Genomic DNA, 26,674 nt, shown 5'->3' on the forward strand with positions numbered 1-26,674 from the left:
CCTCCTACTGCTCCCTCATCACAGCAGCTATGTGCTATTGCAATTATTTCTATACCTGGGAGTGTGGCTCTCTAGCTGCCTGCCTGCTGTCTGAGGGAGCACCATGTCTTTCTATTACTGTATCTCCTGGTACATGACATGACATGTACCCCCACAGGTAATTCACAGCAAAAGAACTCCCTAGGTCTCAAGTTGGAGGGGCAACACCCATCCATCCAATTCTCCCTTTTCCAAACCCACCTCGTTTAGAACAACTTCATTATCTATCTCTGGGGCACCTGGGTGGCTCAGTCGGTTAAGTGTCCAGCTCTTGATTTAAGCTCAGGTCAGGATCTCATAGTTCATGGGATTGAGCCCTGTGTCAGGCCCTGTGCTGACAGCTCAGAGCCTGCTTGGAATTCTCTCTCTCCCTCTCTCTCTGCCCCTCCCCTGCTCACGCTGTCTCTCTCAAAATAAATAAATAAACTTAAAAAAGAAAAAAAGGACTTTACTATCTATCTCCTAGATTAGTCTCTTCAAAACAAAAACACAAATTAAAAAAATACATATGCACGCCTACATTCATTTCAGCACTATTTATGATAGCCAAGAAATGGAAGCAACCTAAAGTGTCCATCAACAGATGAATGGATAATGAAGATGTCATATATTTATACAATGGAATATTACTCAGCCATAAAAAAGGATGAGATCAGGCCATTTGTGACATGGATGTACCTAGAGGGCATTATGCTAAGTGAAATAGGTCAGATTTAGGAAGATAAATACTATAAAATTTCATTCACATGTGAAATCTAAAAAACAAAACAAATGAATAAACAAAAAGCAGAATCGGGTTTATAAATACATAGAAGAAACTGATAGTTGCCAGAGAGGGGGAGGGAGTTGGGCAAAACGGGTAAAGAGGAGTAGAAGGTACAGGTTTCCAGTTATGGAATGAATAAGTCATGAGGATGAAACACACAGCATGGGGAATAGAGACACCGTAATAGCGTCATATGGTGACAGATGGTAGCTACACTTGTGGCAAGCGTAACACATAGAGAACTTGAATCACTATGTCGTACACCTGAAACTAATGTGACACTCACTGTGCGTCAACTACACTCAAATCAAAAAACATTAAATTAATAAAAATAGGTTAATCTCATCATTGGTCCCTCATTTCTGGTCCCTCTTCCCTTGAATCCATTCCAAATACACTATTGCCACTATAATGTTACTAAAGTGTGGCTTTAATTAAATGTACCAGGTTGAGCAGTTGATGATGCAGAGAATAAAAAGCTGAAAAACACCTGTTCTCTAAGCTCTGTGGGCTCAAATCCAACAAGGCAGAGAGAGAAGTAAATAATTAACATACAATTTATCAGCTGTTATAGAGATATATCCAACTCACGCTAATCCCTCTACCTGGCCTGTCCTTCACTCTTAAATAGCCAATTCGTATTTCACTTTACACAGGAAGACTTCCTAATCTCTGCAGCCAGAAGCCATCCCTCCTTCCTCTGCTCCCACAGTGCTCTGTCACTCACTTATCACTTTCTGTATGAATTACTGTTATTTGTACCCACACATTATGTCTCTTACTGGATTGAACCTTTCTAAGTGGAAGTGCAACACATTTTACTCGTCTCTATTTCGCCATGGTACCTAACACAGGGCCCTGCAAATAGCTGATAAATGTTGAATTATGATGATTAACCTCACTAAAACATTATGAGTCTGCGATTCCTTTAGGATTTGCCAATATTAAGAACATCGGTGGGTCAGATATATGCAATGCAGGACTGACATTTTTCCACTCTAGCCACAAAAATAGAAAAAGTCTATTCTGTTTGGCTAGATAACAGTGGACATATGGAAAATATCCTCAACCAGATTTGAAAGATGTGTCCAAATGAAATGTATCTCTTGTAAAAACACAACAAAAAGCAATTCCCTAGTACTATAAACCAGGCCACCAGCCTCTGCTGACAAATACAAAAAAACAAAACAAAACAAAACAAAACTATAAAGGGCAAACATGATGCGGTGTGTCCACACTGGGGCCAACTTAATGGGCAGGTGCTTCACTAAGGAAAAAAACCCAAATTTAGTCCAAATCAAATTTAATAAAATGAGATACTGGCACAAGATAAAATTTCAAAGATGGATCATTGAATAAGTTCTCTGATCTTTCAAAGAAGTTGAGTATATGTAGCTTATCCATTCTTTAAAGTTTACATACAATTTCCTACAATAGTGACACTATAAGACACCTCCTCAAGCCCTGGTTAGGATCTCCATTGAAATTTTGTCTGTACTCCCTCTACCCCATTCCTTCACCAAGATTATTTTAGTCAAATGAAACCATTGTATGCAGCATGAGGTAGGCAGCAACTTGACCATCATTCACCTGACTCACAAGAATGGAGGACATTTAACATTTCATGATTTAAAATGCAGAACTAAAATTCCAACTTCTCAGTTTTGACCAAAAAGGAAGCTCAAATCTCAAAACCATAATACCCTTTAAGAAAATGCCGTGCTGTAATGATAGTTACTTGCTCTTAATTTGCTTGAATGAAGTCAGAACATTTGATTATGTCATTTATTTCAGCATTAAAATTGCTGAGGACAGGGGCGCCTGGGTGGCTCAGTCGGTTGAGCGGCCAACTTCGGCTCAGGTCATGATCTCGCAGTCCATGAGTTCGAGCCCCGCATGAGGCTCTGTGCTGACGGCTCGGAGCCTGCAGCCTGTTTCAGATTCTGTGTCTCCCTCTCTCTGGCCCTCCCCCGTTCATGCTCTGTCTCTCTCTCTCTCAAAAATAAATAAACATTAAAAAAAATTTTTTTTTAAATAAAAAAAAAAATTGCTGAAGGCAAGAAATGCATCTCAACCAATTGTGCACGGTCCTTAGGAAACTGCCTGCAGCACCTTTTAACCTAAAGACCTGAGTTAAAGTTTGCCAGGAGGATTAAGTAAGAAAAAGTGGGGGGGGGGGGGATGCTTTAAGAAACTCTAAACCACAATACAAATATAATATGCGACAAGCATAATTCTTACAATAAGCTCCCTCCAAGAGCAAGTCCCCTTCTACAGGAAATCTGAATACAGCTCATGTATTTCTGTATACTCTTCCCAAAAGAATTTGTGTGACATGCAAAACTGTAAATAACTACTTAAAAAGGGAGGAAGTGAAGGGAAGAAAGAAAACTCAGGTGGGACTAGAAGAAGGAAGTAAATTAAACGGCAGGGGAGAAGTTTATTAGATAAAATAAAGCAATACAGGAGAAAAGTAAACTGGAACTTAGGGATCAATTTCTAACTCCATCACTTACTATCTACCCACATGAATCTGGTCACTTCACCTCCATAGACTCCAGTTTCCTCACGTGTAAGCAGAAATAATAACTCATAGGGTTGCTGCAGGGATTAAATGAGATAATATTTACATAAAATACTTAGCATTATGTCTTGTACATAGTAAGTGATAAGTGACTAATTGTTGATAAAATTATTATTAGACCCGTATACTGATTGGTGACATTCAGGAAGAGAAAAGAGCCAAGAATACGTCAGAAGGGAAGATGATATACAGAGAGCTCAGTCTATAAATTCTTGCTGGGAGACAAAGTTTGAGAAACACACATTACACAAAGCATTTTTCATATTAAATGTACAAATTACATACTGTGTCTCCAGGATTGCTGAAGAGTCTAGAGAACTGTAGCCAAAATCTCGAAGTCATAAAAGTAGAATAGCAGTGACTGTATGGAGGGAGAGCAGGACAGACCCCACCCCGCCGCTAAAAAAAATAAATAAAAATAAATAAAAATAAAAAAGTGTTTACTGATGTGTACAGAAGCCTGCTTCCAAACTTTCAATTTTTTTAACTTTTCCTAGACAGAATGAAACTTAGGTTCCATAGCAAACGTACACCAACTCTACTGGCCAAAATTAGATGGTATTAACAACCGTGCACAGTCATTTAGGCTTCCATTATTTGCTCTTTAGTCTGGGGAAGTTGTATTTGTGATGGATTTTAGGTGTTAAGTATTTTTAACTCCATCATACTCAGTAATTGCAAAAACAGTGAAAATGTTTCAAAATTAGGAATCAGATTTAGAGACAGCAAATCATTGTAAAAAGTAAGAAAACAGTGGATGCTGCCTGTGTAATGGGATCAGACTTATTGGCTGTAATATGTGAAAAGTCTATACCCATGGAATCAATAAGAATCAGCAGAAGACAAGGAAAACAAGAAACCCTGCATGGGGTGGCCAGAGAATTAACATCACTTTGGGTTGTCAACTGGTCTAGTGTTAATTCAGGAGAAGGCAAGGAGTTTAACAATTTAAAAGCTAAGCATAGTACAAGTACTATCATAAAACTGCTAAAGTTCGAGGCCTTTTTCAATTTACACAGTGTGAATGGTCAGCTCACTATATGACCTGTCACTGCTAACCTCTTCCCTAAGGCCTGTGCAGATCATCTAAGAGGGAGGCTGCCTGTCTCAGTAAATTTTCAATGTAGACAAAACTAGTCTATTAGGGGAAAAGACGGCCAAAAAATTCTACCAGCAAGGAGGTGAGAGTATATCTGGTTTCCCTTTGAGGGACCAACTCACAGTCCTTTTTACTAAAAATAACCTTTCAAAACCAAATCTGTACTTAGAGAAACTTTTAACTTTTGGGGGGGGGGGGCAACAAAGCATAGTTGTCTTATAAGTATCTGCATGAAATTATGGGCTGAAGATCCTAAAAATGTTGTCAATCAGGCAGTGATAAATGGAAATAATATTTCATCACTATTAATTTAAGCTATGTATATATATGTATATATGTACGTACATATGTGTGTGTATATATATATTTGTTTTGTCTAATTGTAATAATAAAAGTATATGAGCTTTAAATCTTGGCTTTAGGGGGCGCCTGGGTGGCTCAGTCGGTTAAGTGGCCGATTTCGGCTCAGGTCATGATCTCGCGGTCCGTGAGTTCGAGCCCCGCGTCGGGCTCTGTGCTGACAGCTCAGAGCCTGGAGCCCGTTTCAGATTCTGTGTCTCCCTCTCTCTGACCCTCCCCCATTCATGCTCTGTCTCTCTCTGTCTCAAAAATAAAATAAAACATTAAAAAAAAAAATCTTGGCTTTAGTTCTGCTACTTCTGTTAGGTTTTAAGCTCACCAAACCATGAATTATCCTACTGTGGAGGTTTTCTACAATCTACCCAAATCAAACAAGGAGAGAACACTTACTATACTCAATCACAGAAAATGTGCCTCTGGAACTCTATTAGGAATTTGGTCAATCAGGACACAGACAAAGGAGCTGAAGTGTCTGCATTTCGGTAGACAGTACCCCTACCACTGCCAAGATATACTTTTTATCCTAACCTTTAAACCCAGTTGAGTTTACTGTGATCCCAATACTTAGATAAACAATAACAAATGTGAACTATTCTTGCAACTTCATTAATAAAATCATTCGGACTATTCATTCAACAAAGAAGCATTTCTTGAGTAGGCCTATACTAGGCACAATGCATTTGTATGGCACCTTTTATTTTACAATCCCAAAGAGCTTTCAAAGTTGCCCTAACATAAAGTATCAGTGATTGAACATCTCTCATTTTAGTTTATTTTTTCAATTTCTTTTAATGTTTATTAATTTTTGAGAGAGACAGAGACAGAATGCGAGTGGGTTAGGGGCAGAGAGAGAGGGAGACACAGAGTCTAAAGCAGGTTCCAGGCTCTGAGCTGTCAGCACAGAGCCTGACGTGGGGCTCGAACCCACGAGCTGTGGGATCATGGCCTGAGCCAAAGTCGGACGCTCAACCAACTGAGCCACCCAGGCGCCCCGAACATCTCTCATTTTATACATGTACAACACTCTATTCAAAACCGTGATTCATGGGGCACCTGGCTTGCTCAGTCGGTAAAGTGTGTAATTCTTATCTTGGGGTTGAGTTGGAGCCCTGCATTTTGTATAAAGATCACCTAAAAGTAAAATCTTAAAAACAAAACAAAACAAACAAACAAACAAAAAACATGATTCAGGAATAATAAATTGAGCTGTTGGTGGAAATGAAAACTCAAGGGGCTGAGACAATCAATCATTAACTAAATTCCAACTTCCCAATTCAATCCAAAATGACCCAGTGCCAAGTGATTTTTTAAAATTACAAGCCAAAACATACAATGATTCAAACATTCCATTAGGGAAAGGAGTTAATATAGTTACAATTTCCCATTCCTAAATCCTTATGGGTATGCTACTAGGTAATAAGTCAAATTTATCAAAAGTCCCACTCAGTGGTTATATTTAATTTGCATACATTTGAGTAACTTCTTGAAATGGATTACCTAACTTTCCAAAAATAACTTATTTACCTGGGTTTTCTTTATTTTGAAGCTTTCTAGGTCTTTCTAGAAAATTGAGTCCTAAATTTATGTGTCAGTGAAATGCATTTGCCAAAATCAATTTTTTGAAAGAGACCTGAGAAAGACCATCAAGAATGGAAGAGAAAATAAGGATAGTGAGTAAGCACAGGGACAGGTATAAACCAGAATTCTTGGCTTGGAACCCTTGTTCTACGATTTTCTAGTTAGCTGGTCTTGGTAACTCAGTTACTCTGTCTGCAAAATGGAAATAATAAAAAATACCTACTCCATATGGTTGTTACAGGGATTAAACCCAGGTAAATTAGTACATATAAGGGTTTAGCAGCAATCAGCATTACATAATGTGTTTACTTATTATGATTATCATGACTAAATCATCCAAATCATTTACACAAATGCTGTTCCCTCCTCAAAACCTTCCTTATCTGATCTAGTAGAATTTAATCCCTCCCTCCTAGGCTTCTCCACAAAATGCATCATGTATCAGTTATTTGGGTAAATTTCCCTCCCAATGTAGATTACTTACATCTCTTTGAAGATAGAGACTACAGCTCATCTGAGTGCACCAGACAGCAAATATTGTTCATGGCTGTCTTTCTTCTCCCTCTCTCTAAATGTTCTTAACAATCAAACCCTGTCAATTACCAAACTTTTACCTGGAGACAGGAGCTTTATGTAACCCAATGCACTTATGTACTGGTCTTACCTTGCTAAATATTCTGTTGAGACTTAAATAAAATTTTGCAGGGAGAGGGAAGAAAGGACTTATTTAATACACTTAAATTGCTGACTAAGAATATCTCTGTAAACTAATGTATTTTTTTAAAAATTTCTTATGCCTTAAAAGCTTACTTGCATTATTTCATTCAAAAAAGCCCATGGTACTTTTAATATAAAAATACAGTAGCATAATTTCTGCATATGTCAAGTCTAACCTAATCATAACTTGCCCATCTGCTGATTTTAATGTAATCCTGGGGATGCTAGAAGACAATATGCTTGCTTGATTCACCCTACACTATTTATGTAAAATAAAATAATTTTAACATTACATTGAGATGCAAATCTTTCTGGCTTTGATATGTGCTCTCTTTTTCCTCCTAAAAAAAAAATGCCACACACACACACACACACACACACACACACACACATACACACACACACACAAAACAAGCCTCCAACTTATTCCGGATCACTGGAAAGCATTTTCTATAGTATTATCCAACTTCACTTACACAATGACGTTGCCCTTACTTTGAGAGAACTTTTCTGAAAACAAATGGCTGATTTGAGTGCATTGCTTTGTTGCCATTTTCTACAAATTCTCCTTTGTTTTTATAGTGTCCTACCTTTTGAAATAAATTTTTCAGCATAAAAACTTCTGAGGATACCTATTCATTTGCACAAATATTCCTAGTCTCTATTCTTTGACTCATTTTAAAATAAACTAAAAAAAACAGAAGGCTAAAAAAGAAGTGCACCCATTTAAGGTGGCTTTTCTAAGTTTAATTTTTTTTTCATTCCTCAATAGCAGGTCCTTTCAAAGGAGTACAAAAACTACATCCAATTTATTTCTCATCCTAAACACATCCCAGCCAAATGGGAAACGTTATCAGTCATCTTAACCAGGAGAAAAACACAAAGCTAAGCCAGATCAAACCAAATTTTCTTTTTTTTCCTTTTGAGATCAAGATTTTTCACATAAAAGTGCTTTGATAAACCTATGCAATGAACAAATGTAATCACAATTTAACATCATATTTTGGACTAATTTCTCTTCCTCAAATAGTCATAGTAGTGGCTAATTCACATATAATACCTCTCAGCTACCAGGTAGAGTATAGTAAACTTAATTGTTTTATATATCCTGAGGTATACAAAGAAAGGTCAATCAAATACAAAGAGGTTCCCAGTATGTTATATACACATGTGACTGAGACAAAAAAAAATCTACCCTAAGAAAAAACTGGACTTAATAATAGATCCTGCCTTAAGTAGGGAGACCTGAGAAGTTGAAGCCCCCATCCCATCCCCAACCCCTAAAAGACAAGGTCTCCCTCCCACCTTACAACCAGGAGGCATAAATTAAAACACTTAAGAGTTGTTTCCTCAGACTTTAGCAGTAAGAAAGCTAATACTCAGGCCTTTTCCGAGCAGTTGACTTCTATCAGAACTTATCACAAGTTATGTGAAACAGACAAGAGCATTGGTTCTGCATTTTACCAAGTGAGAACGGCATCGCAGTTTTTGGACAAGCCACCACTTCCAGCACCCAGCTATTCCCGCCCCTCCTCCCCCCATTTCTTTTTACATCTTTCCTCCAAACTTGCAACCCAAAAAGTGATGCCACAAAGCAAAAGCCGCATCAGTAAACGGGAGGCCACCGGTTTTGAAAATAAAGTTTGTTCTTTTGCTGTCAACCTGATAACTTTTTAAAGACGAAACGTCTCCTACTCAGTCGGGTACAACCTATCCTATTCCCATACCAAGCAACCACTCGTTTGTCCCCGACAGTAAAGAGGAAAAAAGGGAGTGGGAGCAAATGATGTTTAAAAGAAGGGTCTACGGTGCCAGGGGTAGGGACAGATTTTGAGACCGGTGTTGAACACTCCGTGCTTCTGGGAGCTGGGAGGCTTTACTGTGTCGATCCGAGAAATGTTTAGCAATCTGACGCATCAGTTTTTAGGAATGGTACACAAGCAGCCCCCACAATTTGAGCCATGCCTAGAATACCTCTTCTCGGTGACACGGGCTGGAGGGCATGGGACGGGCGAGCCCGGGGTACCAGGAAAGGTTCCGCGACATTTGTTATTGTTTATGAAGCCCAGGCAGGGACCGGGATCGGGGAGCTCGGGGGCCGAGGAGTGGAAGGGGAGAAGAGCAGAGAAGCACAAAGATTCCTCCTCGGGCTCAGGGCTACCCTCCGGACACACTGGGCTAGTATCACCTCGGGAGCGAGAGGGCGGGCCAAGGCCGTCGCTGGGGCTGCACTGGAGACACTGCCAGCCCCGACATTAGCCGAGTCGTCCCTGGACACCCAAAGACACATAAGATCTCCTTCTGTCCCTACTCGCAGAGTTGGGGCCGGCGCGGCGAGGGGGGCCCCCAAGCGCGGCCGCCGGGCGCCGCATCCGCGTACTCACCTGCCTCCGGTCGCGCCCGCGGCCGGCTCAGCCTCCGCACGGACCGCAGCCGGCCCGGGGCCCGTCCGCTCCCTTTTGCCCGCTCCGCCCTCGCCCCGCCCCCGGGAGGTGGAACCCGCGGCCGCGCCGGAATCTCGGGGCGGCCTTCCTGAACTCTCGCGAGCCCTCCCTCTTCGGCTTCTCGGTGGCTAGGCCGGTCCGACTCGGCCCTGACGTCATACGCGCCATAGCCGGAAGTAGCCTTCTGTCGTCAACGCCCGCTCCTCTGCCCCACCCACTTACGCCTGGTGAATTCCTGATGGTCCTGGAGGAGTTGGCTAGATTGTCACTACTAACCTTACTAATCACCCTCACCTCTCTTACCTCTAATCTACTCAAAACTGGTTCAGGCCTCTTATGAGAGTGCCCAATGTGTTGCCACATTAGTCACGTGTCCTAAATGACAGAGTTTTTCTATTTCCCAGTGTAATGCAAAGAATGTTGGAAATGGAAAGGGGTTTAGAGATAATTCCCACGAATCCACGCAATTTGCAGATTACGAAAAGGTGATAATTAACAAAGATGAATTGGCTGACCAAGTTGCTTAGCTACTAGCTGTGGGATCTAGAAGTAACCCGGGTTCCTTGACCCTTTTCCATCTCACCGTGACTCCACTGCAAAGACTTGAAAGGGATTTAAATTTGGAAACGCCACAAAAAACTGGGAGGCATACACGAAAAACTTGCTTAGGTTATCTTGGAAAATCTAAAATATCTGACAGTACTGGGCTCCTTTATGTAGGATCGGTGAACCAGGAGGAAAACCCCTGCATCATGACTCAAAAGAGATGACTTTGTGAATGATGCATTTGTCTTTGGGGAGAAAAGTTGCTGGGCAAACCAAATAAGAGAATCGTTCCCAATTATTGTTAACAAATTTATCTTTGATCTGCATATTGGAGGTGTTATCAAATACCCCTGGCTTTTAGGGACTACTAAGGCAATATATGAAGCTGGTACTGTGCTTGCAGAAAACGTAATTATCTTTAACTTCACCAAGAGCAAGTGATAGATGCAAAAGACTTAGGGAAGCCTCGTGACATCACTTCTCTCTTTTTTTACACTCGGTGCTTTTCTCATACATTGCTTGGTAACAGAAAAAGCACTATTGTGGTAATTAGTGTATTCTTGAGGAAATCATTTCCACCTTTATCATATGGTCCTTTTGAGGCTCAAATGACAATTGCCATGTACAAGTATAAGGAAGTTTCATTGTGATCAAACATGCTTGACAGAGGCCTATACACCTCTTTCCCTCCACCACACTCGTACATACATTAATTCAAATGAGTAGAATGGAGAACAGTTTGTGGAATGTTCTAGAGCAATTTTATACTTTCCAGTATGCCATTTTTTTCATACCACTAGAGTAATATGGACTAGTCTAGGGTATCAGAAGAGGATAATATGGAGACTAAAGCTTTAACCTCCAGTTTTTAAACTGATGCTATTCTAAACAAACTCCTGCAAGAAGTTGTTGAAGGTGCCTGAACTAAAATAAATTAAAGCCATGTGCCCTTCTGGAAGCTTGGTGAAATCTATGGATCTTTTTCAGAATATTGTCCTTAAATGCATAAAATAAACCATCTAGGGCTATAAAGGAAATTGATTTTATTAACATGCAGTTATTGAAACACTAAAAAGTGAATTTGTGATACAGTTATGTGGTAGGCAGCTTCTAAGATGACTCCCAATAATCTTCATTTCCAGTATTCTTGTCTTGTGCAACCCCTCCTCTTGAGTGTGGACCTGGTGACTCGGTTCTGAAAAAGAAAATACATCAAAACTGACGTAATGTCACTTCTCATGATAAAGTTATAAAAAGAATCTGGCTTTCATCTTGCTATCACCTCTTGCTCTCTCCCTTGCTCACTCTGGTGGAAACCAGCTTGCCACACAGAGACCTACCTTATGGAGAGGCTCACTTGGCAGGGAACTGAGAGAGGTCTCCAGTCAGCAGCCACCAAAGGATTGGGCACTCAGTCCAACAGCCTGCAAAGAACTGCCAACAACCTGAGATGACCGCAGCCCTAGCTGACACCTTGACTGCAGCCTGGGAAAGGACCCTGAGCCACAGACCAAGCTAAATCAGGCCAGATTCCTGGCTCACAGAGGCAGTGAAATTATAAATATTTGTTATGTAAGCCACTAATTTAGGGGGTAACTTATTCCACAGCCATTGATAACAGTTACATATTTGTGTCTTTATTAATGCATTAAATAACAAGATCAAGACCTACAGTAATTTTGCAGTAATGACGCACATTATTTAAACAACATTTTAGATATCTGCAACAACTTCAACGTGTAGAAAATATGTGTGATTTCTCTTGGGGTGAAGTCACAGGTTACTAATGTTACTGTGGTTTGCTGACTACTTTCATAATGGGAGAAATGCTAATTTACAGACTTTAGTGAAAAAAATATGCGAATGTACATATATGCTAAATATAAGTAGGTATATGTATATATATATAATGGATATATTTACTTTTTCATTAAGTTTCATTCACCCAGATGAAGAACTCATGGCCTAAATAAGAGATTATTTGTAGGGCCTTCCAAAACTGCAATCATCAACATTCTCAGACATTAGAATTAAAGTTCAGGGAATAAACCCAGTTAACAGATACAGACCATAGCCATTGCTAACTTTATTAACCTACCGTTGTACATGGATTTTTATCCTCTTTCGCTTATTCCCTCTTCTCCAAATCTAGGCTAAATGTCCATAGACAGGCTAACATCATAGGCCAGAACGTGAAAAAAATTGTGGTTGAAAACCTCTACAGCTCCCAGAATTCATCTGATTTTTGTTTTCAGCATGTAAGCTGAAAATGTAAGCTCTTTGACCAAAGTGACTCTTCAGTATTACTTTTACTCTCCTAGGACTACCTCATAGTAAGTAACCAATGAATGTCAAATGACTGCAGTAAATGATAATAGAAGGGAACTGTATTTTTTTTTTTTTTGAGAGAGAGAGAGAGAGAGAGAGAGAGAGAGAGAGAGAGAAGCAGGGGCAGGCAAAAGGAGAAGGAAAGAGAGACTCTAAGCAGGCTCTGTGGAGCTTGATGCAGGGCTCCATGTAGGGCCCCATGCAGGGTTTGATCTCATGACTGTGAGATCATGATCTGAACCGAAATCAAGAATCAGATGCTTAACCAATTGAGTCAGGTGCCTCTAGAAGGAAACTATTAATAAAACCTTCCCACTGGCTGAATAGAGCTGCTTTTCTATATATGCAGCTTTGTAATTGTGGGATATGGTCAAAGCAGTATTTGGAGGATAGTTTATTGCTTTAAATGCATTTAACAGAATATACAAAAATGTAAAAACAAAAAACCAAGCTCTTAACTCAGGAAACTTGAAAAAGAAAAGAAACCTAAAGAAAGTAGAAGGATGTAAAGATTAGTGTAGAATCCCTTCCAGGGGTCCATGGCCCTTATGTGCACCAAGTATTATAGGTCAAAACATAACTAATCCTACACATAATTCTATTTTTCAAATGGATGTAAATTCTATTATGATTAACAAAGTCAAATATATTTCTGGAGCACCTGGGTGGCTCAGTCGATTAAGCGTCCGACTCTTAATTTCAGTTTAGGTCATGAGCTCAGGATTCATGAGATCAAACCCTGCAGAGCCTGCTTGGGATTTGCTCTTTCTTTCTCTCTCTGCCCCTCTCCTGCTCACACTCTCTTTTAGAATAAATAAAATAGGGGGCTCCTGGGTGGCTCAGTTAAGTGTCCAACTTCAGTTCAGGTCATCATCTGGCGGTTTGTGGGTTCGGGTCCTACATCGGACGCTGTGCTGACAACTCAGAGCCTGGAGCCTGCTTTGGATTCTGTGTCTCCCTCTCTCTCTATTCCTCCCCCACTCACACTCTGTCTCTCGCTCTCAAAAATAAACATAAAATTTTTTTTAATAAATAAAGTAAAACATTAAAAAACAAATACAGTTCTAGAACGTAAATGTAAATATAAAATATTAATGCAATAGGGAATTTTTTTTAAAGACTGAACTTGACTTATAAAAACCAAAAGGTGATTCTTTGAAAAGTCAAGGAAGTAGGAAAAACTTTGGCAAGACTAATTCAGGAACAAAAATAAAAGACACGAATAGTAAGAATGAGAATGGAGATGTAGCTACAGGTATGGAGATTTTTTAAAGCATAAAAAATGTGATTAAAAAAGAGGGGAGGGGCAGCTGGGTGGCTCAGTCAGGTGAGCATCCAACTCTGGCTCAGGTCATGATGTAGCAGTTTGTGAGTTTAAGGCCCACGTCGGAGCCTGAAGCCTGCTTCAGATTCTGTGTCTTCCACTCTCTCTGCACCTTCCCCTCTTGCACTCTGTCTCTCCCTCTCTCAAAAATAAATGCATATTAAAAAGATTTTTTTTAAGAGAGAGAGATCATTATTAAGACAAGCTGGTTGAGCACTCCTCTCTGTGTGAATAAAAGAGTAATATTAATTTCTGATTTGCTCCATGTTAAGATTGAAGAGTAACTAACATTTACTGAGCTCTTTCTGTGCACTAAGCATTGTGCTCTTTGCTTGTAATATCTCATTTAATCCTTACAATAAGCCTGTGAGTTAGGTATAATTATCCCCAGTTTACAGATGATAAAACTGAGGCTCAAGAGCTATAGTGACTTACCTCGGGTCACACTAGATAGCGAATGACAAAGCCAGCCTCTCAGATTCCCAGTGGTAGACAAAATACTCCTGAGCAAAAGCAAAAACAAGAAATCTGGAGACAGAGAAACTTGTTTTAGGTCACTGGCCTACTTACAATATGCTCAGTGAATGTTAGCTATTACTGTGATAATAATCCCCATACTTTAAATGGGTTTAAGACTACCACCTAAAACACACCAGAGTTAAGGGCACAAATTCACTTTCAAGGCTGTTTATCCAGCATTATTTATTTGCACCTGTGAAAAGCTGGAATTAACCTAGATGTCTAAAAGTAGGGATGGGTGCAATAGATTACTACGGACCCATACAGTATAATAGCATGTATGTGTTAGAAATCATATATAGGTAAATGATTGACATGAGGAGATGTTCAGAATATTTTGTCAGGTTTGGAAATTCTTTTAAAGCACGTTGCCAAGACTGTAATATCTTTTGTATGAAAATTATTTGAAAAATAATATATGTATATATAATCATAATATGTATGTTTCAAGATTTATTTTTTTTTTAATTTTTTTTCAACGTTTATTTATTTTTGGGACAGAGAGAGACAGAGCATGAACGGGGGAGGGGCAGAGAGAGAGGGAGACACAGAATCGGAAACAGGCTCCAGGCTCTGAGCCATCAGCCCAGAGCCCGACGCGGGGCTCGAACTCACGGACCGCGAGATCGTGACCTGGCTGAAGTCGGACGCTTAACCGACTGCGCCACCCAGGCGCCCCTGTATGTTTCAAGATTTAAATGAAAGACACAAAATAAAAGTTTTCTCTTAATGTGATTATGAAAAAAAATTATGATGTATAATGTTATGCCAGTAGATTAAAAAAAAATTTTTTTAAGGAGAGAGAGAGAGAGAGAGAGAGAATAGGTGCTTCCAGTCCTCCTGGAAGGGTGTCCTGATAGAAATCTATTAATTTTTTTACTATGGAAAAAATAGAAAGTTTATGGAATAATGCCTTTCCAGTTTGCCCCTAAGAGTGTTTGACTGCTGGCTTCTCTTGTCATTGTCCTGACTTTCAAATGGGCTCTAGTTCAGCCAGGCTAAATGCAACTGAGTTTCTTTGAAAATAAAGGCTCTGTTCTGTAAGCTTCAGGGGTATTTGCCCGGACCGTTTAATCAAACACATGACAATCCATTTAAAACTCTCACCAGATTGCCTTCTGCAAAGCACTTTATAAACCTGGAAACAATGACTTCAGGTTGATGCCTGCTTTAATTTTTAACCTGCTTGACTAAATGGCAAACTATTTATCACAGAGGGTCTAAACCATTCCAAGATTTTGGCTATGTCTCCCCCAAAGTGAAAAGCACCTATGTAAATCAGATGCCTGAAGAAAAGCATTAAGGAAAAGTGAAAAATACATTGTGTTTAACCATCTCTTTGCATTATTTTTATTGTTCTGCAAAGTGTAATAAAGAACCAAAAGGACTGGATTCCAAGGACCTGGTTCTAATACTCACTGTATGACCCAGCACAGATCAAAAAAGTTACCCGAAGTCCTATTCCTGCATCTGCAAAATGAAGAATATCAACACAATAGTTGCTGAAGAGATGAAGTAGAATTATGTATGGTAAAGGCACTTTGAAAATTATAAGACCCCATGGCCATAAAGGAAAGAATACTAGTTTGAAGCTAGGAAGATCTCAATATCAATAGCTACTTCTTAGGATCACTGTGAGGATGAAGTGAAATTAAATGAGATAAATTAAGCACCAAGTATAGGGCCCAGAACATAATCGCATTCAGTTCAAGCGAACTATTATCATTTCCATTAATAATATTTAGTGAGGGGCGCCTGGGTGGTTCAGTCAGTTGAGCGTCCAACTTTGGCTCAGGCCACGATCTCGCAGTTTGTGAGTTCAAGCCCCGCGTCGGGCTCTGTGCTGACAGCTCAGAGCCTGGAGCCTGCTTTGGATTCTGTGTCTCCCTCTCTCTCTGCCCCTCCCCCACTCCACACTGTCTCTCTTACTCTCAAAAGTAAATAAACATTTAAAAAAAATTTTTAAATAATAATATTTAGTGATATAACAAAAACATGTTTTAGAATGGAACCCGTTTTTCTCTTGTCATTACAAGCCAAATGGATTCTCTGAAATTAAGGAACATTTTTGGTGATGTTTACATCCATGATGAGAGAGAAAGTCTCTATGGGACCTTTCCTGCTTTGACTCTTGTCTGCTTTCTATTGATTTTTACAAATTCCTGATCCTAACAAAGATAAAGATACAGTGGATTTTCCATCTGTGATATAGGAAATATAGTGCATGAGTAAGATGAGGCTAAGCGATGCAGTAACAGATCATCACAGAATTTTAGTGGCGTCAAATGGTGAGGATTTATTTACCGCTTATGCTTTATGTCCTTTATAGGTCATCAGTAAGGCTTTGCTCCTTAGAGTCACTCGGGGTTCCAGGCCGTGGACAAGCTGTCATCTTGAACATTGCTAGTCTTCATGCCAGAAGGAAAAGCAGTTTGGAGGGTCTCAAGCAGAGATTTCTGCTTACAACCCATTGGCCAGAAGTAGTTGCATGACCCTATACAAGTAAGACGGAGCCAGGATAGAATCTCTTGATAATCCAAGAAGGAGAGAAAACCAGAAATATTTGGCGATTGTACTAATTGTACAGTATACATGTGAAATTGCATTGTATATGTGGAAACCACTCTCCAAATGCTATTATAGGGTGCCCTTTCTTCACCTCTTAAAGAAAAACTGACAGTAACACTCCTTACAAAAGAAAAGTGCAAGGCACTGTGATATTTTGTGATGATATATACTATACTAGATATGGTTTAAAGATTTTAAAGCTCAAGTTAAAAAGAAAAAAAGAAATTTGTTTGGTGCCTTCAGTTTCCTAAAAATGATCTTCACTGATATTAGAAATTCACTAACATTATAATTCAATTTTAAAAAGTCGTTTCCTTTTTAAAACTGAAAAGCTGTGGGTTTTTTTTTTTTTTTCCTTAAATCTTGCTGTCTTCCCCATTCCTAATTTTAGGGTTGAGTACAAAAACTTCATTTTTTCAAGTAATAAAAAGAAGCCCCACCAAAGACTGTTTTTCATCATAATAGTCAAATTCAACTTATGAAAACCCATTGATGTTTAATATAGGCAGCCCAAGAAAAACTGAAATACTGTGAATACATTCTAGAAAATTATTATAGTCCCTTTGTTGTAGAGTATCTATTCATATCCTGTGATTCCAGTACTTAAAATTATTGTACTTTAAAAAGCGATTACTTTCCAGTTTTAAAAGGAATTTTAATGATACCACTCACATTTTTAACTGTAAGTCATGTGTGTATAGTATAGGAATAGAGTTCCTATACTTAATTTGGTTTTTCCTCTGTATTAGCCATTTAATATGGACTATATGAAACAAAATTGATTTCTTTAAAAGTAATGATGACTGCTTCAAAGTCTGTTTGAATTTTAGCATTAGCTCTTTCAAGATGGTGTGAGGTCTCAGAAAATCTATAAACCAAAAGGTTTTGGTGGGGCTTTCTTTTTTATACCTTCTATCTTTTAGGTGGGGATTTCTTTCCCTTTTTTACAGCTTATTCAGTGACTCTAAGTGCAAGTCCTACTCCTTCAATTATCTACTTTATTTTTTATTTTTATTTTTTAATGTTGAAATATCTAGGACTGGAGAAACAGTCCAGATAGAGAACGTCTCTAACACAAACCCCCACATGGCCTGGATGCTAGTAGATGTTCCTACTGTGGGCTGGACCTGGAGGGAAATTCAGACATGGTACAACTTGCAGACCTATTTTCCGCATTCTGAAGTAAACTGTCCATGCTTGGAGGCAGAGAATAGGACAGACCAAATGGGCAAGCAGGGCAGAGGGTCTCTCCTGAGTCACACTGTGTGTTGGAAGGAGGACCACATTTAGGGTCCATATCTGGACTAAAGGCTGATTCCTTAGCCTAGTGCTCTTGGGCACATTTCTTAAACTCTCTAAACCTCAATTAACTCATCCATAACAGGAATAATTTAGATTTTGGAGGTCCTCATTATCAGGGGATAATTGTTTCCAAAAAAATTTAAGATATTGGAAGGAGAGCCAGTATTTTATAGTAAATATAAAAAAAAAAAATTGGCTGTGTGTACTTTACCACAGCAGAAAAATTTTTAATTAGGTTACAATTGCAGCTACGCAGTACTTAGACTGAGCAAAGGCTGAATCACATTAGGGATTTGGTTAGTGTAGTTTTTCTGACGCACTTGTATGATATTATGGATTGACATCCCTCAGTCTACATTGGACATTACATCATAATCATATAGAGAGGGTCACTCTGGAAAAAAATATGTTTTCTGACCTCCTTTGACGTTCACATTTTTCTATTTTAAACCATTGTTTTCAACAGTTTCCACTATGTTAAAGCAGTTGAAACAACTGGACTTCCTTCTCAGCTCTTTCTTCCTACCAGAGAATGTCAACGTTAGGGCAAATTCCTAGAACTTGGTGAAATAGAATGCACATTTTACACTTGCACACTTATTGCCAAATGGCTACCCAGAGATTGTACTAATTTCCACTATAACCAGCAAACAGCACAGGCAAATTCCCACTTCCCCACGTGCTTGGTCATGCTAGGCCTTATCCATATTTTTAATCATGCCCAAGAAAGACTAAGACCTTAGCATAATATTTGAGATAGACCCTACTGTTAAACAGAAGGGAAGTTTGTGTTGAGACTCATTTTGTAATAGGTCAATTGGCTAGTAATTATTTTAATGTTTTAGTGACTTTTGCTTCTTCAAATAGTCTCATACCACCGGGGATTCGGGGAATGAATATCTGGGTAAGAAAGACCCTCTCCTCCATCTGGTACAGTCGTGAAAGCTAAATTAGAAAAGGTATATAAAATGACAGCTACTTCACAGGCACGCCATCCAAGTTCCTCTTCTCCCTTTCGGCCCTGGGGCTATGGCTGAGGTCAAGACTCAGCCTCACTGTAGGGAAGTAAGTCACAAATCCTGTGGCTTATTTGAACATAGAAAATTCAAGTAGTGTCTGGGGCAGACAAGATCATTACTAGTGTCGGTTGTTGCTCTGTTGATGGTTGTCTTGTTGCTGAGTAGTTCTATAAATCTAAAGATAGGGATTGTCGAGGAGAAGTTACTGGATCTGCTTCTCATTCCATTCCATTCTCCAACCACCCTGTGAATCAGGTTGTTGTTTTCAGAGGCTTACCGCATACATTTTATGCTGATTTGGCTTCCTGGAGGAAGTAACCCAAGTAGGCCTTGAAAAAATTGATTTTTTTTTTTTCTGATTAGGCCACACAGCATTCTGTGGACAAGGTTAAGGAGATTATCTTCATTTAATAGCAATAGGAAACTGTTGAAGGGTTTCAGGCAGAAGAGTGACAGGTCAATTCGCACTTTAAAAATACCCTGACGATAGTATGGAGAATCAGAGTGGATAGTAGTGGACCATTAGGAGGTTGAGTTTTATATTTATAAGCACTAAGTTGTATATTTTAAATGGTCTGGGGCCAGAATACCATGGTAAGCGGAAATGAATATCTGGTCTACTTGTAGGTATGTCCCACCAGGGCTGAAGGGTGCAAAGATGACCAGATTTGATAAATCAGATAAATTGAAATCAGACAAATCATTTTACTCATCAAGAAAATGTCTGATTTCACTTCAATTGACATTTTCTTACGGATTAAGGGTATGCTACTTAGCCAACAGAAATGTTTTGGTTTGCTAGACAATTATATTTTTCATTATAAATTGCCACAGGTTCTTTTCTGAGTTCCATTTACTCTTAGTTTATATTAATTTCTCTGAGTTTGATTATCTCTGAAAAAGTTAAATTTTTAGAAATGCATAGCTAAGGATTAAGATCTGTCCTAAGCAATCCAGACAAAGTCTCTTGTTAACATCTTCGCGTTGTTGGTCTCTGATTACAATAGTTCCTATGGTAGAATCATGCTGGAATAAAATTCTTTTAGGAGGAGTGATACACATAGAACCTTAAACATTCTAATGTTTAAAATAGACCAATTGTAATACTTGAAAATCAAATTATATATTATGTTCTTATTATCACTCACATACATCATGGCCTGGTTGTAGGTTAGGTTTCCTGGGAAAAAGACCCTGTAACTCTTGAATTCGTGTGCAGGAGATTTATTGGGGAGTGATCTCTGGAACCACTCAGGCGCAGAGAGCACCACAGGATTAGGCAGAAGGAGAACTTGAACTCAGAGGCAGGTGCAGTAGAGGCGTCAGCCTACCCCACAGGGAGCTCTGGAGTTGGGATGACCCTTCAGAGTCACAATTGAGGCAAGGGGTCGGGGCTTTGTACCCCAACCTCAACCAGCTGTTGGATGGAGAGGCAGTTGAGTTGGCTGCGGGCATAGCTGGAGGGGGGTTCTGTGGAGGGTCTCTGAAGCCAGTGCTCCCAGCAACCACGGACCTGAGTGACGTTCCGCAGCGTCCGAAACCCGCCCACTGAAGACTTCGTCCTTGGGCCTGCGCTCTTATATTGCACGCACCAATAAAATACTGCCTTCAAAACATCCCACTTTGCCTCCTGATATGATACACTGAGGTCACATCCCTTCTGTATCACCCTCTTACCCTCAATCTAATCATGAAGAACATCAAGCAAAAAGCGAGAGATATTATGCAACAACGGGCCTATACTCTTCAAAATGTACGGGGCGCCTGGAAATGTGGTAAAAACGGTCAGACTCAGAAATGTTTCCAGACTTTAAAAGATTAGAGAAATAACACAGCTAAATGCAATACTTAATCCCCAATGTGTTCCTTGATCAGAATTTTATTATAATTTGCTATTAAAGACATTACTGGGGTGCGAGGCAAAAATAAATTAGATGTTAATGTAAATTTTTTTATTCTGAATTTTTCTGTGGTCACGAAGAAATACACACAGCAATATTTAAGCATAAGAGGGTAAAATGTTCTATTTGAACAGTACCATAGAGAAACCACAGTATCTGTCAATGGAGAACATGATGTTTTTAGTAACTGGTACTAATTACATTTCATAGAAATGTGTTTACCTAGAATGCATGTACAAGGAGAATAGATTCTATTTTCTAAAAGGGCCCTTTCTTATTGTTCTTTACAAAAGCCAGGTGGCTTCATTTATTTCTGACTTGTGCAACTACCTCCTTCCTGCCTATGTATTTTGTTTTTTAGGTCCAAAGGCCCTGTATCATTTGCCTTCCTTATTTGATATATTTTTTAAACAATCTGTATAAATACATACATACATACATAAAAACAATTTGTTGTGAACTAGTTCCATTTTACATAAATATTGTTAGTGAACTTCCATGGGAATTACAGTACCTTAAAAAAAAGTAAAGTAATCCTCTTTGTTCGATCAGTAAGGTGCTTTGAATCCTGCTGAGTCGCACTGAATAAAAAAAGAATAACGTTTTTATAAACCTTTACAGTTACTTAATGCTTTCCTTAAAGGATCTCAAAGTAACTTATAGGTATTTAATTAAGCAATGAACACTCCTGTGAACACACTATATGTTATTCTTTTATTTTTTTTAATGTTTATTTATTTTTGAGGGAGAGAGTGGGGAGGGACAGAGAGAGGGAGAGACTCAGAATCCGAGGCAGGTTCCAGGCTCTGAGCTGTCAGCATAGAGCCAGACGTGGGGCTCAAACTCACGAACCATGAGATCATGACCTGAGCCAAAGTTGGATGCTTAACCAATTGAGTCACCCAGGGGCCCCATTATTCTCATTGTAAGATAATTCAACTTGGTGCACCTGGGTGGCTCAGTTGGTTAAGTGTCCGACTTCGGCTCAGGTCATGATCTCACGGTTTGTGGGTTCAAGCCCCGCATCTGACAGCTCAGACCCTGGAGCTTGCTTGGGATTCTGTGTCTCCCTCTCTCTGCTCCTCCCTGGCGTGAGCTGTCTCTCTCTCTTTCTCTCTCTTCTCTCTCAAAAATAAATGAATATTAAAAAAATGTATGAAAAAAATAAAAAAATAAAGATGAGTCAGCTAAAGAAAAATTAAACAGAAATTGTTATGTTATATATATCTATATATAGATATAGATATATATAACATATATATATGAACTTCCATGTTCAAATTGTTATGTTATATATATCTATATTATATATAACATAACAATTTCTGTTATATATATCTATATAGATCTAGATATATATAAACACATATACATAATGTATATATTTATTATGTGGAATATAAAATTAATAGAAAACAATGCTTACAAGATAGGCCCAATCCCCTTTATTTACTTATTTTTGTGCCTCTAGTGTAAATCTATGGGGTGATCAACCCATCCGAGCTTGCCCAGGACTTTCTTGGTTTTAGCACTGAAAACCCTGTGTCTCAGGAGCTCTCTCGATATCAGGCAAAGCAGAACAATAGGTCACTCTAACTATACCTTCTGTTTCTCTTTCAAGGTAAATGAATGAACATTGACTATAAAAGTCAGAGACCCGACTAGTTAATAAGTTATAGACTGGCCTTGGGGACTTGTGAACTTAAGTGCTCACTTTGTCCCACAATAAAAGTGAGCCTTGGGTCCACTTATGTGGGTTTTTGCATTCTCCATCAAACATTTTAACGTGTCATTTTTGTTTGAAGAAGTGACTATGTAAACAGAATTGTATGTTGTTCCTAGCCTCTTGCAAGCCCAATCTTAGAATTCACAGTGCTGAGAAAGAGAAGTTGTTAAAGGTCGAATGGGCTGGGAGGTTCATAATAGGAAGGGTCACTAGGAAAAATGTAAAATGTCAAAAAACACATCAACAGAACTCTTAGAGATGTTGTGAGGAATAACAGACGTTGGTAAAACTGTTAATGAATGGCTTCCCCCAGGAACACTGGATCTTGACCTCAGCAACAACAGAACCACAGCCCCATAATGCTCAGCAACCATCCCCATCGTCAACAGTCATACCACTAGTAGTACTGAACAGGTTTTCAAATTACTCATATTTTATATATAAAGAAAGATGAAGGTAAAAGGTAACTAAAATGAAAGAAACAGCTTTTGTATATAGCCAAGTGTATAGCTATTGTGTAGAGTGATTAAACTACCTTTACTTAATTTATATAACAATTCCTTTAAGATGAAACTGAAACAATGATACTCTGTATCCTGTACACATTTTATCATAGCACTTGCAATGTCCCATGCACCTAGAGTGATTATTGATATATGGTAGGTATAAATACTTTTTGAAGGAAAAAGTGAGAGAATAAAAAGGATTCAGGCAAGTGTACTGAATAATATACTGAATAGTCTACTGAAAATAAGCTCTGGTAGGCACACAGGTGCTAACTAGAAAATATACAAGGGGTGCCTGGGTGGCTCAGTTGGTTAAGCGTCCGACGACTTTGGCTCAGGTCATGATCTCACAGTTCAAGAGTTCAAGCCCCACGTCGGGCTCTGCACTGACAGCTCAGAGCCTGGAGCCTGCTTCGAATTCTGTGTCTCCCTCTCTCTCTGCCCCTCCCCCACTCATGCTCTGTCTCTCTTTCTCTCTCTCAAAAATAAATAAACATTAAAAAAAAGAAGAAGAAAATATACAAGACATTCTTCTAAATCGGGAGGTGGAACAGAAGGACAAAGAAATGTAAGATTATGCCTCTGTCACTAAGAGCATTAAAATTATGTCAGGGAGCTATGGTTGAAAGTTTAAAAATGCCTTGTGTTCAGTACAACAGTACAAAGCTCCACATAAGTAAAAGTCAAATGAATGATAAGGACAGTAATCTCAGAGAAGACGGCGACATCAGTATGACCTGTGCTAGAAAAAGTGAGGTCCTAGCTTAGATTCATCTTCCCGATGACCTAAGACTGGCTTAAATCCTCTTATGTCTTCCCTCTCATAGTATGGAGGCACTGAAATTCCTATTTTCTTCTCTGTTTCTGCCACTAGGCAAAAATCTCCGTGAGAAAAGGAACTGTATATCATTCACCACTGCTTCTCCAACAGCTGCCATCATGCCTGGCAAAGAGAAGACCAAAAAGAAATGGATTTGGAAAGATTGAACAAACAAGTGAATAAAAAAATATTTTGGGTGAATCTTTAAGGATCTGAGAAATTAGGGGCACCTGGGTGGCTCAGTTGGTGAAGCGTCTCTGACTCTTGGTTTTGGCTCAGGTCATGATCTCAGGATTCATGTGATCGAGCCCCACAGCTGGCTCTGTGCTGACAGCGGGGAGCCTGCTTGGGATTCTCTCTCTCCCTCTCTCTCTGTCCCTCCCCCACGCATCGTGCTCTCTCTGTCTCTAATCTCAAAACAAATAAATAAATGTTAACAAAAAGGGATCTGAGAAATTAAAGGATTGGACATTCAGGGACGGGGAGAACAACGTGGGCGAAGATGTAGAAGCAGGAACAATGTGTTCACTGAACACTGACTAGACTAGAAGTTCCAGGAAAGTAAATCTAGAATGTAAAGCTAGACAAGTAGTGTGGGTTTGAACACTGGAGTCAGAATTTTTTTTTTTTTTGGCATGTTCTAGGAATTCTGATATCTTTTTTTTTAAGTTTTTAAATTCCAGTTAGTTAACATATAGTGTAATACTAGTTTCAAGTCTACAATTTAGTGATTCAACACTTCCATACTCACTCTGTGCTCATCACAACAAGTGCACCCCTTAATCCTCATCACCTATTTAACCCATCCCCCCATCTACTACCCCTCTGGTAACCATCAGTTTATTCTCTATAGTTAAGAGTCTGTGTCTTGGTTTGCCTCTCTTTTTTCCCCTATAGTCACGTGTTTTGTTTCTTAAATTCCACATATGAATGAAATCATATGTTATTTGTCTTTCTCTCACTGACTTATTTTGCTTAGCATAATACTCTCTAGCTCCATCCATGTTGTTGCAAATGGCAAGATTTCATTCTTTTTTATGGCTGGATAATATCCTATTGTGTGTGTGTGTGTGTGTGTGTGTGTGTGTGTGTGTACCACATCTTTATCCATTTACCAGTCAATGGACATTCGGGCTCTTTCCATAATTTGGCTATTGTAAATAATGTTGCTATAAAATTCTGGGTACATGTATCCTGTCAAATTAGTATTTTTGCATTCTTTGAGTACATACCTAGGAGTAAGAATTTTTAACCTGATGTTCTAGGAGAAAGTAAGGTAATAAAAGTTTGAATTGGAAGATGACAAAACCAAAGAAATCCTTTAGGGAGACTAACCTGGTGGAAGGGAATGGATGGACTATTGAATGAGGGAAAAGGAGACACAGAGCTCAGTTAAAAGGCCAGGGCAGAGGCCCAAGTCAAAAAGATAAGAACTTTGGGGGGTCACCTTGAAAAGAGAAAAGCAAAGACAAATGAGAGAGGTATTTTGTTTGTGATCCTATCATGAAACAGAAGGAGAAATTTTGAAGAAACAATCTCTTTAGTAGATTGGCTATGGGCAAGAGCAAGGAAAGAAGTGAAGAATTATGTTTTGGGGCCTGGATAAATTAGTGAATGACAATTGTAGCTACATACCAAACAAAAAAAAAGTAGGGGATGAGTTTGGTTTTGGAATGTTGCTATGGTAACTAGGCTTGAAGATGGTTCCAAACAATTCCACCATTCCCTCTACATTCAAGCTGTTTCTTGCATGAAGAGATAGGGCTTGGGCACCTGGGTGGCTCGGTTTGTTAAGTCTCTGACTTTTGGTTGTGCCTCAGGTCATGATCTTGCAGTTCATGAGTTCGAACCCCACATCAGGCTCTGCACTGACACACAGAGCCAGCTCGGGATTCTCTCTCTCTCCCTCTCTCTCTGCCTTTCCTCTGCCCATGTTCTCTCTCTCTCTCTCTCTCAAAATAAATAAATAAACTTAAAAAAAAAAAAAAAAGAGCTAGAGCTTATGATCTTTCTCCCCAAATCTGGCTAGGCCGAGACTGCTTTCACCAATAAAATACAAAGGAAGTAATTTTCTGGGACTTCTGAACTCAGAAGAGAAGGCCTGGCAGCCTCCACTTCCTCCATCTTGGAGCTTGAAGTCATCAGGGAAAAAGTCTAGGATACCCCACTGAAGAGAGGCCATGGGGCGAGAAAATCAAGGCACCAGCCGTCCAGCCCCAACTGCTATCTGAATACAACTGCATGAGAGACTCCAAGCGGGACACGTACAACTACCCAGGTGAGCCATCCAAGTCAACCCATGGAATCATGAGTGAGAGTAAAAATGGTTGGCATTTTAAGCCACTAATTTTTGGGATGGTGTGTTAGGCAGCAATGGCTATTTAAAATGGTAGCTTCTGGGCGCCTGGGTGGCGCAGTCGGTTAAGCGTCCGACTTCAGCCAGGTCACGATCTCACGGTCTGTGAGTTCGAGCCCCGCATCGGGCTCTGGGCTGATGGCTCAGAGCCTGGAGCCTGCTTCCGATTCTG

At 39.4% G+C, this 26,674-nt stretch overlaps 1 protein-coding gene and 1 long non-coding RNA gene across 5 annotated transcripts in view; both read right to left on the bottom strand.

The window, feature by feature from the left end:
• The window catches only part of STK38L (serine/threonine kinase 38 like), an 84,860-nt gene extending 75,178 nt beyond the window's left edge, over nt 1-9,682 (bottom strand). The window contains exons 1-2 of one of the 2 annotated variants that reach the window (XM_025930684.2): nt 9,528-9,588; nt 3,675-3,788 (exon numbers count right to left, since the gene is read on the bottom strand). In XM_025930684.2, the coding sequence (XP_025786469.1) occupies nt 3,675 (1 nt within the window). In that variant the 5' untranslated portion in view covers nt 3,676-3,788; nt 9,528-9,588. Of the gene's footprint in view, nt 1-3,674; nt 3,789-9,527 lie in introns of both variants that reach the window. The other variant, XM_086713785.1, reaches the window with a different exon arrangement.
• Nucleotides 9,683-11,159: 1,477 nt separating this feature from the next.
• Nucleotides 11,160-26,674, bottom strand: part of LOC147579254 (uncharacterized) — a 95,049-nt gene continuing 79,534 nt past the window's right edge. For all 3 annotated transcript variants that reach the window (XR_015253709.1, XR_015253708.1, XR_015253710.1), the window contains 3 exons: nt 16,609-16,798; nt 14,221-14,288; nt 11,160-11,328 (listed from right to left, as the gene is read on the bottom strand). This is a non-coding gene — a long non-coding RNA (uncharacterized LOC147579254). The remainder of the gene's footprint in view (nt 11,329-14,220; nt 14,289-16,608; nt 16,799-26,674) is intronic.

This window comes from Puma concolor, chromosome B4 (assembly GCF_028749965.1).
Source record: "Puma concolor isolate L17-30 chromosome B4, mPumCon1.1.hap2, whole genome shotgun sequence".
NCBI classification, from domain to species: Eukaryota; Metazoa; Chordata; class Mammalia; order Carnivora; family Felidae; genus Puma; species Puma concolor.